Raw genomic sequence first — 19,601 nt, 5'->3', positions numbered from 1 at the left:
GGAGTATGAGAAGGGCAGAGCCCACTATCCTGCGTTACCTGTGGGAGCTGAAAGCACCACGGGAGCCAAATCTGGTGAATCCCATCAGTGCTGCCACTGCTGCTGCTGCCAGGGGACACCAAGCGCCTGCAAAATTTCTTCCTGTACTTTCCAATTCTTTCACTTCCCTGCCATGGCTTTCATGTTCAGCAGCTTTCATGTTTCATCCCAGCTGCAGCCTGCCCTCCATCAGCCTAAGAGGGAATCAGGCTGCTCCCATCTGCTGCCATCCCCACCTTGCTGCTGGCAGGCATGCTGGGGACAGGGGGGCTCTTCTCCCCAGCTCTGCTCCGATGAAAAAAGGAGAATACAGCAGCAGTACCCAGAGCAAGCAAATGGCTCACTAGGGTGGCAGCTGGGCTACAGAATTTTCTATTCCAGGTTCTTGGTATCTTCAGGGTTTTCAGCCAAAACTAAGAAGGATAAAAAGGGTCAGGAAGACTTCTCCTCTTAAAAAACTGATTTTAATGGAAGTTTTCATTATTAAATTTCTATTTTTGAAACACGATTTATCTCAATGTCCTCCTGTAAGCTAAAAGCAAACACTACAGTAGTGGACCAGCTCCTCAGCTAAAGTAAATTGGCAGTAGGTCTCTCAGAAGATAAACCTCAATTTTAGGTTTCCCTAGAAAATAAAAACCTCCTAGAAGTGCAGATTGCAGCTTTACAGATTTTCTAGTTCAAGGTGAGATGACCTAAAAACATGATATCCTAGACAAGAAGAAACTATGCTTTGCTCAGACCATTCCAAAAGGACTATTCCCTAACAGGCCTCAGGAAGTGTCTTTGGACCTTCTACACAGAGATATTACCCGTAGACATGTGGCCTCAGTTCATGAGCTGCAAACACAGGGCAAGCCACTAACTTGTTCCACAGACTGTTCTTCTCTTTGGAACTCAATAATCTGGGCTAGGGAAAAGTATTTTACAGTCTTCAGGGAACTCAACTCGTGTGTGTCATGGGCAAAGAAAATGAGAAATGAACACAGCAGCGATGCTATAGCTCCTGAAATGGCAGGAGAGCTGCTAGAGCAGAGTATTCTCACATAATCCTACTGGACAATGCCACAGCAGCAAGGTTAGTGTGGTTAAGGGAAAACACTCTCAATGTCTACATGTCAATTCAATACAGAGGAGTATGAAATAAGGAAATCTGTAACAGTGCCATCAATTAACTTTTGCATAAGGTTTAATAACATTGTGCTGTGATCAATTTACCTAGTCATTTATTCCTAGCACTGGAAAGGAAATTTATTTGAAAACAGGAAAGGGGAATGAGTCTATAAAGCCCTAAGACATTCCCACAGGCACATGAGTCTCATCATGGCAACACCACAGGACAGCTAGGACACAGCCACAGGGCAGTTGCCATTGTATTGCAAAGCTCCCATTCCTTCTCAGTGATTTCGCACAGGCAACAAACTCCAACTGTCTCCTCACCCAGCTAACCCACTCTTTTGTGGCACTCGTATTCTTATTGGACACAGCTGTGGCCTGTTAAGGGCAGGCCTGTTCCTAATCTTTGGGGATTGGTGCAGCTGCAGCTCCTCAGGGGTGAGACTGCCTTCTGCACTATTCTCTTACATTCTATCCCTCCACACAGGGCTACTTGTCCCTCTGTCTAGGGTTTGAACAAGATCCCTCTGGTGCTGGACATGCCTTTGTCTCTCCCATGTTTCTCCCAGCACAGCCTCCAGCATCCTCTGTGCTTGCTGCTCATAGCTAACAGGTCTGGTTGTGCTCAGCACGTGCAGTTCTTCCCTCTGGCATCTCTTAGCAGTGAGAACCTTCTTGGAACCAGAGTCATTGATTTTGGGCAATAGGAAAAAAGCTCTTAGAGGAAGGGGCTTTACAACAGTGCTACAACCATAATTCTTACCTAAACACCTACAAGTACCTGAGACTAATTCAGTCAGCCACATGACAAGTACTTTACTCCCAAGCTGTGTCTTCTGCCTATATCTTGACAAAGAACTCCAGAACTCCTTCCAAAACTGGTATGTGTCACTTGAGATTCCGTGGTTTGGCCTTTGCCTGTAAGCTTTCTAAAAGAGTTTACAGGAAAATAATTTGACTTTGATTTTTTTTTTTTTCTCACTGTTTGGTGTTCTCCACAAATTCTTATTAATTCAATCATTCTATCCAAGTGATTAACATTGCTCTCACCCTGACTGACCTGCCTTATGAGAGAGCCAGTTATGCCAGAGGAGTTTTGGCAGCCTTTGATACCAGCAACCAGCAGGTAGTCCTGGCACAGTTCTATGGACAAGAGAGCTCTTTCGTGTCCTGGGATACCATCCTCCCTGGGATCTATGATGATTCTATGCCAAATATTTTGGGATGTGCAAGACCTCCCTTGCCCTTTCTCTGCAGAGAGTGTGGTTTGGGGAATGAGTTTTTTGGTCATTAAAAGGTTTGGGTTTTCAGAATCATCATCTTGTAATTACACATAAATTAAGCATTTTCAATTCTTTGCCATTTCCTGGCTTGGGAGAAGGAAAAGTTTGATGAAGTCTACTTCACAGAAGACAAAAGCAATATGGCAGATTTAGCACATGGAGAGGTACTTTTTGACCAGTAAGTTTAGCTTTTTGATCAGTAAGTAAGATTTTTTTGGGAGTAAGTTTAGCTATAAAGGTTGAAACACCATGAACTAGCTTGGAATTTTCAATTACTTTGATTTTCAAGTACTAATCCTGTCTCAAGACACTTTCCAATCACAGTGCCTTGGAAAATACATTATCTATTGCTGCTGGGATCTCACTAGACACCTGTCCCTTAGGATGCCAGCTGGGAGGACGACCTGAAATAAAAAGGCTAATTTGTAAATCTCTTACAGACTGCATTCTTAAAGCAATAATTTACATCCATAATTTGTATAGCCATAATACAATAAGAAATAATAAACTTTATGCCTCTATATACTTCTACATAACGTAAACCTGTCACAGTTTTTGCTGTTTAGAAGCTACAAATATTCTAAGAGTGTTCCTGTTTTCCACTCATATTTTGAGAAAGAATGATGGCCCCAAAGGATTAATGTCTGAGAACAGCACAGAAGCCTTACAGATTTGGAACCTTTCCTTCCAGCAGTTCACAAAAGCTTGAACTTTCTGAAGCTCACAGTATAACACTATAATCCTTGCCCAATATTGAGCATGACTACAGTACAAATACACAGCTACACCAAATATACACAGAGGACACATCAAAATAAAGCCCACAAAACATATGGCCAGGTAGACACAGCTATGAAAGTATACTGGAGGCCTAATATAGATCCACTGTGGGCCTCAGAGTTCTGTAGAACAGTAACCATGGTTAGGAAAACAGACCAAATCTTTGTTGTCCCTAAACCTTGCTGTAAAATTATGCTAATGATGACTAATCCTTGACTCTAATGAGCAATCAAATTTAAGCACAGAATCCTGAACAACATGTAGCTTTTAAGCTTTGAATAAATACACATTTCCAGGGACACAATAATCTGTATCTTGGGGGAAAAGGAAAAGAAGCAGTAAGTAATTTGGATAAGGGTAAAATATTTAATAGAAAGCTATTATTGTGGCTTTTAAATTTACCAATGTTTCCTTGTTTCAGTCTGACAAATGAAATGCAAGCCCTCTGTACAGGCATTTGTCAGATGCAGATTGTAATTGGGTCCAAATCCACTCTAACTAAAATCACTCTAACTAAAATTAATTAAAGTTGCATTGCTATTCCTAAGGAATTTCTGCAAGTAATGCAAAATGTATTGAAATTCCACACTTTTTCTGCAAAGGAAATGAGCAGTAAGAGAAGATAAAACTACACCAAAAAATATGTGCTCACTTCTAGTGCTTAATAAGAATAACCAAAACCTTTTGACAGCACAGGTAACAAATTCACACCAAACCCTCTCCTGACACATGGAATGCAAAGAAGACAATCCCAACAATTTGTATTATTGCTACAGCAATGTGACAATTTGCAGCTAAAGAGAAAATGGGTTTGTCTGTTATTTCAATGACACTTTGCAGTGTTGAATAATGATGCACCTGAACATCCTTTGGACAACTGCAAATCTCTTCATCTAGGACAAGATAGCTGACATTTGTGACACAAGAGTCACAACTTTGATTTTTGGATGTCATATGAAAAGGGCATCACTGTGTTGTAATGTTAAACATCAAAGCATAATTTACTGATGCAGGCTCCCAAAGAAGAAAATGGGTTTCCTTTTGGTGGTATATTCTCTACTTAAAGCAATATGCTTGGGAAAACTTCAATGTGAGTAGGTACAGGCTTGGAATACCTCAGTATGCCAAGGATACAAAAGTCACACATAAATGACAAAAATATGGGACAGTCCCTGGACATTTCCAGGCCTGAAATTCCTTTAAGGAAAGAAACAATAAATAAAGGGGTCTGAATTTGCTTGTGGCACAGAAAAACCCAGAAAAAAAGTTTGATAGTGAGGATCCCCGTATACTTTCAGGGGATTTAGCGTCTTAAACTGTGCCCTTTGCTGCCACCACGCGGCCTTGTCGCAAGACACTTTTTGATATAGAAAACTGAAAGTTTCCTCCTTTCATTTATGTCTCAAATACAGCCTTTAATAAATAAGCCATGATGCTCATCTGTTACACAGCCAAAATCACTGCTTAATTTTAAGAATCTAAATGACCTAAGATAATAAATGTATGCCCAAGTCCCTCACTTTTTTAAAAAGTATTCAATGGCATTTTGATAACAGATATGGTCACCAGATATTCAGTTCTGACTACAAGAACACTGACGTTACACTAGTGATCAGTGGATTAGTGCCTTACACTGTGAAGTGCCCTACACTATGAAGTACCTAAAAGGCAACATCACAGAAAAAAAACCCCAGTGACTTTAAATTTAAAATGACACATTCCAATGGGTCACAAGATTTTTATTTCAAATAGTCATGCTTTCACCCAACAGACAGCTGTACAATGTAATTCAAATACCAGCAACTCGTTCACATAATTACAGAATTGTTAACACTGGAAAAGACCTCCATGGCCATCAAATCCAACTGTTTACTGAGAACCAGTGTATTTACCACTAAAACATATCCCTAAGAGCCACACCTCTTTTGAACACTTCTAGAGACTGTGATTCCACCACTTCCCTGGACAGTCTGTTCCAATGCTCTACGACCCTTTCTCTGAAGTTTTTTTTTCCAATATCCAACACACACCACCCTGTCACAATTTGAGGCCATTCCCTCTCATCCTGTCAGTAGATGCCTGGGAGAAGAGATGGACCCCACCTCACTACAGTTTCCTTTCAGGTCATTGTAGATGGTGACAGGGTCACCCCTAAGTCTCCTTTATTACAGAATACACAAACCCTGAGCCACTTCTCTTATGACTCCTTCACCAGCCTCACTGCCCTTCTCTGGCCATGCCCTGGCACCTCAATGTCTGTCTTGTAGTGAGGGGCCCAGAACTGAACACAATATTCAGCTTGTGCACTTCGCTGAAAATTCAAGTCCTTCCTGCTACATTTTTTTAAGGGATATACTCACAGTATTTTAAGTTTGCTGCACTAAGACACATGTGAAATGTCTTTAAAAAGTACTTTTTAAAAATCCCCAAATTTTGGCAACTGTAAAATGTACCTTTTTAAACTATGGTTATATGACAGAGCTTTCAGATTTCTTGAGCCCTCAAAAGGGCTTTTGCTGTAGTCATCCATGCTGGCATAATGCAGGATGTATGACTTTCCTACTTGTGTGCCAGAAAGGGATTTTCTTTGATGAGACCAAACATCTGACATAAAGAAACTTGTCAGAATCCCTCTGGTGCCAGAACCCAGGGAAAGGTGATCCAGAGACATTGAAGGAGAAAACAAAAAAAAAGGCAGAAAAAAAAGAATATTTTTCCCTTAGTCTTGTAGACAGGAAGGCTTTCATAGCCCTTGTATTGAGCGATGTGTAATCTGGGATGCCTGTGTTTCCTAGGAGCCCACAGGCTCAAAGGTCAGTTTCTCTGCACAAACACCATAAACCTTCATGCAGGCAAACTCTGACCTTCATCCTGGAAACCAGGCTCTCTGGTGAATCATTTCAGCAAGGCACTGTGGTAAAAGATATAGATAGAGCTGTTCTTTTGCACAGAAGTACAAACCACGAAGCAAATAGCTTTCATAAGGATTACATTTACTCAGGAAAAAAAAATGCACTCCTTGAAACACTTCATTAGGGCAACATGGAGCAGTTGGGTTTGATAATGTTTGTTGTAGAAGCCCTCTTTTCAAAAGTGCTACACATTGTTCTAGCCCAGCTTTGAGAGGACTGATCCAAGAGCTCTGTTTTACTCATGATTTAAGTTCTGTTGTTTGAGACTGAAACTGTTTGCTCCATATGCTTTCTTGCTGGAATGGAGAGCCAACATGTCTATAATGAGCCCTCAGCCCACTTTGAAGAAAACCATGCAATTCCATGAGGACATTATGGTGAACCTCTCAAAAGAATCACAACCCATCCAGAGCTGGGGTATAAGCTCCAGGAAGGAAGAGGCTTCACCCCACAGAATGCAAGAGGGCACATTGTCTGACACAGCTATTTTAGTACAAGGCTGTGCCTGTTTCCATGGATGTGGATGCTGATGGCCACCCAATCTCTTCAGAGCAGCTAATGGAAGCTTGTAGCAGAGACAGGAAGCAGGAATGTGAACGGACAAATGAAATCTGATTTCCAGACATGAGTCAGGCTTTCAAGATTCTTATTGCTTTGTCTAACAGCTAGCTGGTTTTAGTTTAAGGAACATTAGAAAGACCAAATAGAAATCTGAACATGATGCCAATAATAGCATGACTATGTAAATAGGGAAGCCAGAAACCTGCAATGCTCCCCACCTCCTCCTCCTAATTAGCCCACCTGTTATTGAGCATTCATATTTACCACATCATTACTGTGATTGTTTCATAAAACAGTCAATGAGTCTGCTGCTCTACCTGCCTGCCTCCAATACATTCAGTCTTCATGTCACAATCTCATGATCATCCCAGCTGGTCTGAGCTTATGCTCATTCAGTGACAGGCAGTCTGCCTCCTACTCACCTTTTGCTTTATGTCACATTATTTACAGGACTTTGAACACTGCACATTTTTGTTGACATGCTTAAGATCTGTAACACACCACACCAGAGCCCATTACTCATTCTGTTGGTATGGCTCTGATATTCTACTAGGAACAAGGAATTTAATTATCTGCATTGTTCTTCAACTCATAAGTTCTTTGGATTTCTTATTCCTTGCTGGGAAGTTTTTAGATGCTATCTTGCTTTTCATAAACAACATTGCTGTGGGGTTTTTCCCAATGAACTCATTTTGTACATATTAGATATGTAAAAATATAGATTTTCTCAGGAAAATTAACACATGAAAGTGTCGACATAATAGGAGAAAGCAGGCCTTAAAACAGAAAATTAATATAAAGTGGTCCATTTAAAATAATCCATATATAATAGATGGCTGTTCATGTCTCAGCCAAACACAATTTTGCTCTCTCAGAGCACCTTATGGGGAAAAAAATTAAGAATATTCTAAACAAATTGGATCAGCAAATACTATTGTACATAACCAACATAGAACTATACTACCCATTTAATATCCATGAGCTTCCTCAAATTTAGATATTTCAACTACTTTTAACTCCAAACTTCCTCCCCAGGCACAATGGTAATGGTTAATCTTGTAAACCACTCAGCCCTAATTCAAATCAAATTTGTTTAGCTACAATTTTAATTTTTTTTAAAAAGGCATAATATTCATTATTACTATGATTTAACAGTTGCTAACGATAGTCTAGGACTCAATTTTTTATAACTAATACTTTAATCCTCTGGGCTAATTAACCAATTAAATTACTATTCTACCTAAATTCAGAAAGCAGAGGAATAAAAAAGTTTACAGTAAAGTATATTCTAGAGCAAAAGAGACAAAAATAAACTCTGGAACCTACCTCATATTCCCTGCCATAATGAGGATCAGGTTATAAATGTGAGAAAATATGAAGAGGAAGAGGATGGTACTGAAGAACATCGTCATCCAAGACCCATGGTCCTCTCGAAACATTTTCAGACGAAGCAACCGACCTATGGTACAACAATTATGAGAAGGTGTATTTTAGTCAGTCAGTAAACACATGTTTACATCATAATAAAACCAAAATAAACTACTAAACTGTATTTCTTCCTATAGCAAATTATTGAACTGTGTGTGTGAGGAGGACATACTTAGCATCATGCAGGTGAAGTACCCTTCTGTACTTCAGCATGAACAGATATTGCTACGAAATTACAAATTACTTGCAATCCAAAGGGGGAAAAAAATGCAACAAGGGATAAATGCAATAACATATTAATTTCAGTATGTTTAAGAGACGATGAGAAAGACCACAAGCCATAACAATGCATTTCAAGTGCTAAAAAAGGTTACTGATTCATACATAATTTTCTTTTTTCATGTCCAAGACAGCTTTTCATGTCTGAAACAGTGTGAATTATTTGAGGTATGTCCATTGACAAATATTATTTGCTTTCCTAATTTAATTTGGTAATCAAATTATGAGTCTGTGTAGAATCTTGTACTGTATGTTTTTCTTAGATCTAATCACTTTAATCATGTGACACGGTATTATACGTTATTCTGCAAAAAATACCTTTTTTCAAAGAATACTGGTGTGTCTTGCCACTGGAAAAGAAGCTCTGCTTACTCTTGTCACTTGTGTTAGATGAAACTTTTATGATACTGTTGCCGCAAACATATTTTTCCTGAGCTAGCTTTTCTTCTCTGTCATCTCTTACCTTTAGAGAATTGTTTGGAGTATTGAAAACCTCACCAGCACAAGAGATGGGAATTTGCTTTTGCAAGGATGAGAGTGCCACAGCAGAAGCCAAGAGGGCGTAAAGGAAGACAAGGGATAATTCAAGCAGCAAGCTGAAGGACAGCGTCTACCAAGGAGACAGAACAGTCTGGTGCTAGAAGATGGGAAAACAGGGAGAACAGAAGTCATATGAGGAGCTGGACAGGAAGTGTCTAGAGAAGTGATATAGCAGACGGAGATGTGAAATGGTCTGGGATGGAGGCAATTTCTCTCAGCTGGTTGTTGAACTACTACTGTCCACATTTAGCATTGATTAGGAATAAGAAGCTATAAAGTGGGAGAAAATAACAAAAAGTTTGAAATGCTCATTCAGACAGACAGGAAGATTCCAGGACTGGTATTTGCTACTGAAGATGGATGGATAGGCAGGTTTGGAGGAACAAGACTTGAGGACCTGGAGCAGACATGGACTATGGGCTGAAGAGGTAGGATGTGAACTCTGGATTACGCAGCTGGAGGATGAGAGTTCTTTGAAAAAGCTGAGACTTTGGAATGATGTGGAAACCATGAGGCAAGAGAAGTGACAGGTCCATAGAGGGGGGCTGAATGAAGCTCTACAATGGGACAAGAGCAACATAGGTCCACAGTCCAGTCCAGTATTAGGGCAGCAACAAGGTTTCTGTGAGTGAAGAAAGATGAAGAAAGGGAAAGTGCAAACACACATATACATGCCCCAAGCTCCTGTACTCTTCTACATTTTCACTGCTGGAAACCATGATAGCCCCAGGCCGGGCTAGACTGAGGGTGTCCCATAAGTCTGTCCTTCCCTAAAGAGCAAGCTGAGGCTGCTATGGCAATGGCACATTATCCTGACTTACTGAGAGGAGGAGCTTAATGATAAAAGATATTTCCCTTGCAGTTTGAATCCTGCTCTCTGAACAGCTGCCATTGCATATGGAATACTACCACCACTGTGGATAATAAGCAGTACTCGCAAAATAGAGTTGTGATTTCAGGAGGTCCAGATTAATGGAGAGAAAGAACACAGCCTGGAATCTAGACTTCTGTAAAACAGATAACTCCAACTTTTCTAAACCAGGTAAGAGGAAAGATTTAATAAATATTCATTGCACCTGTACCCTCCAAAACAATGCTTTTTCCTATTTAGTTATTACACACTGATTAATACCTACTAATATGTATAAATATCATATTCTTAAAATAATATTTTCATAAATATTGTCTTCAGTAGGCAAATTCTTCCACTTTAACTTTCCTTCTACTGTAGCTTGTGTTTGCCATATGCAACTTCATTAACTCTCAAGCAAGGTTCATCAACATAATTTTTTAATGAAAGAAATAGTACTTTAATCACAACACTGATACGTAAAAATAAAAGGAATTTAATATTAGCACCATCTTCTTACCTAACTGCTTACAAATGTCACAGCTGTTACTTATTGCTCCCACCTTACCAGTAAGTATAACATGCTAAATGCACTTAAACTAAAATATGTTAAATGATCCACATAATGCTCACATTGTTTTATACATCCTTTCACATCAATTCAGTTGAAATAAAAATGGGTGATCAGATGATTGCCTAACAGGTAAGTTGTTAAACTAAAAATTGCAAATAATGCTTATTGGTTTTATAACAAAAACTAGGAGTCTATATAATCCTTTGTTTTTGTAAAAAGGTTACACTTTCAAAGCACACATAACAGAAATATTATGGGCTGTGAATGGTCGGAAATTTGGAAAACCTATCTAGTAACTGGAATAGACTTGTACTAGATTCAAGTACAATTCAAAACAGCCCTACAAAATTCTCAGAGTAATTCCAGAAAAATAAAACAGTTCATGTAAAATTAGGTCTTTTACCATAAAGAATAGCAAACAAAAAGTAGCAAGGGGAAAAGAGAGTAGATAAAGAATAATATTGCACAAAATAAGCTTTTGACTCATGTTAGCTTTCTTTTTTTGGTTTTGGGGTTTTTTTTTGTTTTTTTCCTTTACTTCAGGGAAAATTAGCTGCTTATGATGAACTTGTTAAAAATGTAAAATAAACTCTGACAGGTATGACAGAGAAGAACATGGTAGGATATATTTACACATAAAAAATTATATACTTTAAAAAATCCCAAATAAATGTGTTAAGCCTAACGGACCTTTGCAAATTCAAGTTAAATGCCATATGAATGACCATAAATTGGGAATTAACTAATAAAATGGGAATTAACTATATACAAAAATCAACACTGTAATATCATAATGTTTCCTAGCTCTACCAGATGTTTCCTCAAAATGTAATTTCTTGCTGGAAGTAAGTCTTTTTATCTGCTCCAAGGCTTTGGAGAGCACATCAACAGTACTAGGGGAACACAGGGTAGCAGAGATGTCACCGTTTAGGGTCCTGCAACAAACCAGGCGGTAACCAACCAGTATTTTTTTTCCAGTCCAAGAGGAAAGACAACTCAATAGGCAGATACAAAAAATTGAATCAAACAGGTCACTTTTTATAAAATTCAAGTTTTTCCAGTATCTTTAGATCCACAGCCCATAAGATGGTTGCACTCATTAAACTGCAGAAGCAGAAACAAGAGAAACAGTAAGTTCTTACCCATGCATTTAGGATGCTTTGTTGTATTAATTATGAGTGATGGAAACCATAAACTTCAACCATTTCCTGGGCATATTTTTAATATTCTAATAACAAGCTCTTCATTGAATCAGATATATTACTTTAATTCTGGGTGCACCATCAAGGGATTGCTCTTTCTGCCTACTTAGTGCTCCAGGTCATCTTCATCTATGACTGAAACTGTTCACCTGAAAAATTAACCTCAATAAATGGGAAGTATTTTTTAACCTTGAAAACCAATTCTACTTTCATCAAAGTTTGGCAAGTCTGATTTTAGCCAGTAGTAATAACAACATATGCCACGGTGCTGTTGCTCATTCTACCCCAATACAATATGCATATATGTGTTGGCTGGCTTTGCTTAAGAATATATGGACTTAGCAGTGAATGCTGTAATGTTCAGAAAAAGAAAGTTTTCTTAAAATACAGATGCAAAATTTTGGATTCAAACTGTGAAGACAATCTAGTCATATCCTGTAGCTTTAGTTATGCTGTTGGTGCTAAGACAGTAGACAGAAAACTTGCTATTGTCTGATATTAAAAAAATGTCACTTCTGAAAATTATTACAGCACATATCTTCTGGACATCAGGGTGGCTCCAATGGCTTCAGCATAGAGCAGGGCATGCTGCCTGTCTTCCTGCATGCAGTCAGACTGCATCTGTGATTGTATAGGCTTTACATTCTTCTGATGGAAGACCAAGAGATCCTGGAATAGCACCAAATAGGGGAGTCAAACCCCTTGTGTTTTCCTCTTGCTTATTAAGTTATCTCAGGAAAGGTTCTTTTTATCTCTCCAACTGTTCCTCTGTGTCCACCCTCAAAGTCACTCACTTCAGTTGCAAAGCAGAGCTTCAAGAACCAAGTCTTATTTATGGTCTCTAAGCTCTACTACCATACAAAGAATTATCAGGAGACAGCAGAATTATTTTAGAAAATTTAAAGAGGAATCCCAAGGTAGACATGTGGGAAATGCCTACACAAACAGACATATTTTCTAATGACTCTCTGAGCTCCAAATGCACCTTACACAGCTGGGCAGCTCCATCCCCTTCAGCTACAAAACCAGCTTCGCACAGCTCAGCCCTGAGTGCAGCCCAGCAAACTGAAGGTGATGAAGGAGATAGGGAGTTTGTTTTGTTTAAGTCTGTGGCTGCCCTAACACAGTTACACGGCTGCACATCCAGACTTTATATGGCCAACTTGGAGCAAAGCAGAGCATGTGGCACAGCTGTTTGCCTCCCTCCATCTAGACCTACCTATTGCCCTTGGCCAGAGGCTCAATAAGATTGGGAACCTGGCATTACAATTCCCTGGTGCAGCTATGGCCATACTGTCTGTAGCCAGTTTAGGACTTACTTATACTGCCATTTGTAAGGACTGAAAAGGAAGGCAGAGAGGTAGGAAATGCCATTTAGTTCCAAGAACACACAAACTCTAGCCAAGAGGGTTTTAGGAAAATATATATTTCCTATACCTATTCAAACTACTTTTAATTGAACATATAATGAGAAAATGTTACTTAACTATCTTTCCCATTTTAAAGAATCTACAGGGATATCTTATAAATGTCACAATCACACAGTTTGTGTAATTTTTTATATTCACAAAGGCTAAGGCGCAGGGAAAGTATAGCTACCTTAGGTTAAGGTCCAGTGCTTCAATACTTAAAAAAATACATTTATAGAACAAACACTCCCCACCTGTGAAATACACTGTGAGTAGAACAGATGGTTTTCTATCTACATAATTTCCTGGAAAGTTATTTGACTGCCTTTGTTGCTGAGCTTCTAGAAAAACCACTTTCCTTCCTAATTTTGTTGAGTACAGTCTAAACCACCTTTTTGTCCAGTAACTGAGTGGACCATAAATTTGCAAAGCACAATAATGCAGTCTTTATTTAGAAGGTCTTCACTGCAGCTTCTGTTTGTTATAGTTTGACCCATGTATGTGAACACACCTTTGGAAAAGTATGTATGAAGCTTAACACAAAAGCAAAGCATTACCTTAGGAAAAAATCCACTATTGCCAACTCAGTGGTTGAAGATGTTCCAAAATTTTCAATAAGTCAATAACATTCTGAAAAGATCCTTTCTCCCACTCAAAGTATGGCCTGTACTGATGAAAATTTTATTCTGTCATCCTATCAAGCACTGGAGTGGACTCTGATCTATAAATTGCTGTTTGGATGATCCTCATAAAAAGCTTCTACTTGGACAGACCTCACAGTCTGGCATCGTTTGGAAATTTGCTAGAAACATAACAAACTGCATTGGTAACAGCTCATTCTGACAGAATATTCCAGCCTTTGGTTTTATTAGGAGAAAAAAATCATTAGAATTAAGCATGAGACTTAATAAGCAGTAAAAATTTGCTTTGAAAAATACACTGCAGATCTATATTCCACATATTCCATAATGGGAATTGATACAAAGTAGGCCATAAAGTTAGATGAAAAGAATATTCTCTAACGCTACCAAAGCACAATCTTTTAATTCTGGGACAAATATTTACAGAAGAAAATCAAAGAAAAATGTTTAAAAAAGCACTTTGTGTAGCCCTTTAGATTGAAAAGTTTCTGTGGCCTTCACTAAAAGCAGAATTCTATCCTCATTTGTTTTGATGCTGTTTTGTGATCTCAGTCACAGCTCAGTGCACAGCTGCGCACATGAAGCTTGCCCCTAGGCCCCATATGGATGCTCAAGGCAATCAAAGCCATGATGGAATGAGCATGGGCAATTACTGTTCTTCTGTCACCTCCTCTGCTTTTTCCAAAGATAGATTAGTGGCCAAGGGACACTGCTCTCACTTGAGAGTGCACACTTTTTTTCTCACATCCATCGTACACTACAGTACATAGCAAAGAGGAAAGTACATAAAGCTTCCCATATAAGTTCATGAAGATCTGCTTGTGTGGGTGTTGTAGAGTAAGCTGTGTTACCTACTTGGAGTTTACATTTCTTTCAGATAGAGGAGAGAGTCTGTACATTATACTATGTTCTGAATTCTTTTGCCAGTTCAAACACACTGAATTTAACTTACAATTTTTGAATTTTAAATGCAATGTATCCAACTCTGTTTTTATTTTAAAGGTTGTTGGTATCTCTTTTCCCTTCAGGTGTACCCCGTGGACAGATGATGAATGGTACATGCAGTATTTTAATTTGCAACAGAAGTCCTAAGCTGGAGTGGTACTGTTATTTGCTGATTCTGGTTTGCCTTTTCACTTTATTAACAGGATTTCTAGGCAATATACTTGCACTACGACACTATGTTTACTGCATGAAGACATGGACTACCAATACCATATTTCTCTTTAATTTGGCACTGTGTGACTTTACTTGGACTCTTGTGGCACCTTTTTCAGTATATTATAATATCCAGAAGTTTGCTATCTATTTCAGTCAAGAGTTTTATAACATCATAGGAGTACTTTTTAGTATTAATATCTATGGAAGTGTGTATTTCCTGACACTCATCAGTTTTGACAGATACATAGGTGCTGTTCATCCCATCAGCTCATTGACATGGTGGGACAAAGAAAAGGCTGTGTTTTGCACCATCGGGGTTTGGATCTTCATAGCGATTGCATCGGGGCCTGAGATTTACTACACAGTTGCAGCTAGAAGACAGCACAGCCTCACGGATCACTTGGATAGCACTGAAGAACCTATACAATTTGTCGTGCCATTCACATGCTCCAAAATTATTCTGAGATTCCTAATTCCAGCCACAGTCATCTTTACATGCTACATGTTGACTCTCAAAGCATTACTGCAATTCAGTAAACGCCAGCAAAGAAGGAACAGATTTGTTAGGCCTCTCTTACTGATTTCAGCTGCTATGGTTGTGTTTGCTGTTTCTTTCATACCTTACCATGTCATGATGATGGTGATACTAATTTACAGAATTAGTTGTCAACCACCCTGTGGGAACATGGGCACATTAGGTGCCATTTACAAAGTCACAGAGATCATCTGCAGCATCAACAGTTGCCTTGACCCAATCATTTTTACAATAGCAAATAAGACATTCTATGAAAGAATTAAAAGTATAAAATGTCATCCCAAATGCTGTTGTCTGACAGGAAGGGTAAGGGACATCTCTCTGTCCCTGAGAACTATGACTTAAACTCCAGTGTACAAAGACTTGTATTTCCAGCTGCTCATGTGGCTTTGTGTCATCAGACCTATTTCATATTTGGTCGCCCACATTGTACAGATATCTCTTGAATAAGCGAGAATACAAAGAAATGCAGAGTAAAACTTGACAAGAAATACTAGCAGCTCCTAGCTTTACAGAATTGGCATTTTAAATATTGTTGTCATACCCAAATTTATTGTGAAATAATACTTCTATCTGTATGTACATGCAATATGAAATTAAAAATGATTAAAAGTTCTAAGTAGCTCCTTTAATTCTGGGAGAGAAAAATACAGCAAGATTAAGGGCAGACAGTGTTGAGGAGCCTCCTTACAGTTTCTGTGAATTATTTCTTCATCAGTTTGTAAGTGCTGCTTTGATTGTGATTGTGCAATTAATAACTGTCAGAATGCTTACAGCTGAACTGCTTGAGCATTTGCAGAAAGCTTTCTACAAGTACTTCATTTTAATGCTGCTTTCTCCAGAGTTCCACTGGCAGTGGAACCTCATTAACCCAGGAAAGTACAGCACATTTCCAAAAACAAACAAACAAAAAATAAATAGTAAGATAAAGTCCCTGAGGATAGTCAGAGCCACAGTGAATCTGCTCATGAAACAATCAAGCATGGATTAGAGAGCTGCGCTAAGCCTTCTCCCAGGCAGCAGGGGTTCCCTCCAAACCCAGGCAAACGCAGTTGTTTGTTATTAGTGCTCTGCTTCAGGGGAGGCACTTGTTCTGCCACGAACTCTGAACTCCTCAGCAGGGAGAAGCCTCCACTGGAAAAGCCCTGAAATGCAAGAAGGGTAAGAGATGCCACTACACAGAATGCTTCTTCTCCTGTTCCTTTGAGGTCTTAGCATCACAGTTTCAGGACAGTCCAAGATAATTAGACTACAATACATTTTAGTCATTCAACCAGCACAACAGTCATCAGAACATCCACCTTCAAGAGTCATTAAATATATGTTCTTTCACATCACACTGTACAGGCAAAATAATCATGTTCCAGTAATCAGCCACCTGCTGACTTGTTTTTGTGCCAAGTTCCACACATTACCTTGTTAATTATGAAAGCCCATGTATCAGTGAGCACATTAACTTTACTTTCAAAGTTACTGATGACAAAATAGATTTTAATATACTTTGTACAGTTTTAATTCTTTAATTTCCACTGTTTTAAATATAATTTTCTCCTTGTATGTATTATAAAATTATTCTATTCTATATGGGTATTCAATGTCTCTTGTTCTGTTTCAATTGTATTGACTAAATATATGAAAATACAACCTAGAATTTTTTTTAATTATCTGTAACTGTGATAAGAAAATAATCCAGTTCTGATAATCTGAAACCCTTTACAAGTGTTGGGATGTACTATTACACTCACAAAATATCACAGGAAAATTGCATGCCTATGTGTACTTACTTCATTCTAAGTACTGCTTCTTTCCTTTGATAATTCTCAATATTTCAATTTTTCTTACTTTAAAAGAAAAATATTCTTTTTTTAAATATAATTGTCTATTGGAAACATGCCTCCATTTCTGCTTGCCCCCATTGTCTGTGTCCACAAGTTCCACAAAGCTCATTAATGATCTCTCAATAAAGCCATCTATAACAGAGGGCCCAAGACGCTCACACACATAAGAGAAAAAGGGGAGAAAAAAGAGAGTAACAACCTCATGCTTCTAGAAAAATTAGTCTCAACCAACCCTGAATAATGAAGAACAGAAGGAAAAAAAGCAAGTAAGGGCATTGCTACAAAACACATCTGTGCCACGGTGCCTCTGCTGGCTGTTCTCCCAGCCTGGACATCTCATACAACATGCTGAGTCTAAAAGCACTGCATAATCTTAAAAATAAATCCTTCCATCTCTCACCCCAAGATATTCCTGTTTCTCATGATACTCAGCAGTGAATATACTCTAGTAGCTGATAAGGGTTCTAGACATTTGTTTTCCTGATTATAAATGGTTATATAATCAATTAAACACCTTTTAAAAGCATTTTTGTTCAACTCGGCTGATCTAATGCTCATGTTGCCCTGATTGAAACCAAAGGTTTTCTGCAAAGTAAGAGTTAAAAGGCACAAGACATCTGTTCATGTTTACTTGCTTGTAATTTCACTTTGAAATACAGGCTCCTAAAATGTTTTATTATAATATTACCTGGATAGAATGACATAAACAAATAAAATTATATGTTTATTCCATTTTGCTACAATAAGTGAACAATAAACTAAGCAGCCAAGAGCCAAAGTAAACAACTTCTACTATGAAAAATATGTTGCAATATTGGTTTCTCACTGATCTTTGTTTGGATTAAATCTGAGGACATGGTATCCAGTTAAATACCTAACTATTTTGAGTTTGAACACATTATAGTATATTGTAACAATGTATTAGCCTACAAAACAGACTGCAAGGTCTAGGTAGCTTTTGTGTAGCTTATCTAGACATTCTAACATCATAATACATTCAATGAACACAAGAGAGACCATGGCCTGAAAGATTTGACCTTTTATGTACATGGTCAGCTATTGTCAGAAAAACAACTTTCTCATTTACTATTGTACATTCAGCATGGTTTTGTAAGCAAAAATTACTAAACCAAAAATCTCTACATTGAAGAGATAAATTTTGGTACAAATTTCCCAAAGTTGCTAAGGAAAACATCTTTATATTCTCTATTTCTCTTTGTAGTACTTTACTTGTTGAAATAAAAATGTTCAGATGTTCCTTAAGGTTTGGTTTTCTTTTCGATATACATAAATGAGTGTATTCCGGTATCAAAGTTTTTCTTTGCATGCCTCAGAATCACCTCACTTGGCAAAAAAACTGTAACAATACCACAATGCTATTAAAATACTTCACTGCTGTACATTGCTTTAATCTGTGGAAGTCAAATCTCTTCAGACACAAGAAAAAATATGCCTAGACTGATTCTACAGCTGGAGGAACCACAGCAGCGGCAGGTGATACGTCTAAGTCCATCCTCTGCCTCGTAAAGAAATGCAACTTCTCTGCTCTTGCTTTAGAGAGACATCCAAGACTCTGAGGGGCCAAGTCTCCCTGGAGTCTGCAATCAAGAGATGATGGGGTGTGCTGGCCTCCTGCAGCAATCTATCAAACCTACAGCCCTCCCAAGTTCTTTTCAGGACTTCAGCTTGGCACTTACCAGCTTGGTCCCTTCCAGTTCACATGACTCAGCACAGATGGGGCTTCCTCCAGCTGGGAAAGGTGAACCCTAATCAGGAGCACTGCAGCTCTCAGCTTCTGCAGTCTAAGGTAAAATGCAGCTTAATGTCACAAAAGGCAACAGCCAAGGTCTCAGCTACTGACCCAGCTGGAAAACTGATGTCCTCACACAGAACACTGTGTGCTAAGACGAAGGGAGCTCAGGATCTCGGGTTTCCCACCAGTTCAGCCAATGCTGGTCAGAAGACTGATGTCTGTAGCCAGATGTCTTTCCACTGGGCTTCTTGTGCAGCCTGTCTTACCTGTTTTTGGTGGTCTCAAGGGCCTAATCTCAACTAATCTGTGCGAGTGCACACAGGTGAAATGCACAGCCCTCTGCCTTCCTTAGAGAAATAAATGCCATTTTAGAAATGCCACATAGCCTTTAAAGATTTCTTGCTATTTCTCAAAGAAGGAAAGAATAGAATTTTTCATAAGAATGCACATTCATCTTTTAATACCAAAACAAGAAGATGAGGACTGACTTTTGCTGCTACAAGGAAAGAGCTGACACTTTCTTTTCTTAATGGATTAGCCAAAGGCAGGAAAGAGCCGGGTGGTGATGGTCAGTGCCATCTGCCATAGCAAACCTTGCAGGAGGGTCCTGAAGGCACCACATCTCTGCTTTACTTCATGCCATTGCTACTACCAAGAAACAATACTTTAGGCTGCTGATTTGAAAGAGTTGTAAAAGGCA

The 19,601-nt window shown here is 38.7% G+C and overlaps 2 protein-coding genes across 5 annotated transcripts in view; one reads left to right on the top strand and one right to left on the bottom strand.

The window, feature by feature from the left end:
- The window catches only part of TMEM117 (transmembrane protein 117), a 177,670-nt gene that overhangs the window by 143,168 nt on the left and 14,901 nt on the right, over positions 1–19,601 (bottom strand). For all 4 annotated transcript variants that reach the window (XM_059473336.1, XM_059473338.1, XM_059473339.1 and 1 more), the window contains exon 3: positions 8,018–8,150. In XM_059473336.1, the coding sequence (XP_059329319.1) occupies positions 8,018–8,150 (133 nt within the window). The remainder of the gene's footprint in view (positions 1–8,017; positions 8,151–19,601) is intronic.
- On the top strand, positions 9,911–15,655 carry LOC132072939 (P2Y purinoceptor 1-like). Its single transcript, XM_059471514.1, has 2 exons — positions 9,911–9,980; positions 14,643–15,655. Exons 1-2 carry the CDS (start codon positions 9,911–9,913, stop codon positions 15,653–15,655), a joined length of 1,083 nt encoding a protein of 360 aa, XP_059327497.1.

Source organism: Ammospiza nelsoni, chromosome 5 (assembly GCF_027579445.1).
Source record: "Ammospiza nelsoni isolate bAmmNel1 chromosome 5, bAmmNel1.pri, whole genome shotgun sequence".
NCBI lineage: Eukaryota > Metazoa > Chordata > Aves > Passeriformes > Passerellidae > Ammospiza > Ammospiza nelsoni.
The sequence above is the reverse complement of the archived record's forward strand: the minus strand, read 5'-3'. Positions and strand labels throughout refer to the sequence as shown.

Bases quoted from the DNA above. Each gene is read 5' to 3' on its own strand.
- LOC132072939 (XM_059471514.1), top strand. From the start codon at position 9,911: ATGGAGAGAAAGAACACAGCCTGGAATCTAGACTTCTGTAAAACAGAT. The intron at 9,981-14,642 runs GTAAGAGGAAAG...TTTTCCCTTCAG, and splicing joins CTCCAACTTTTCTAAACCAG to GTGTACCCCGTGGACAGATG.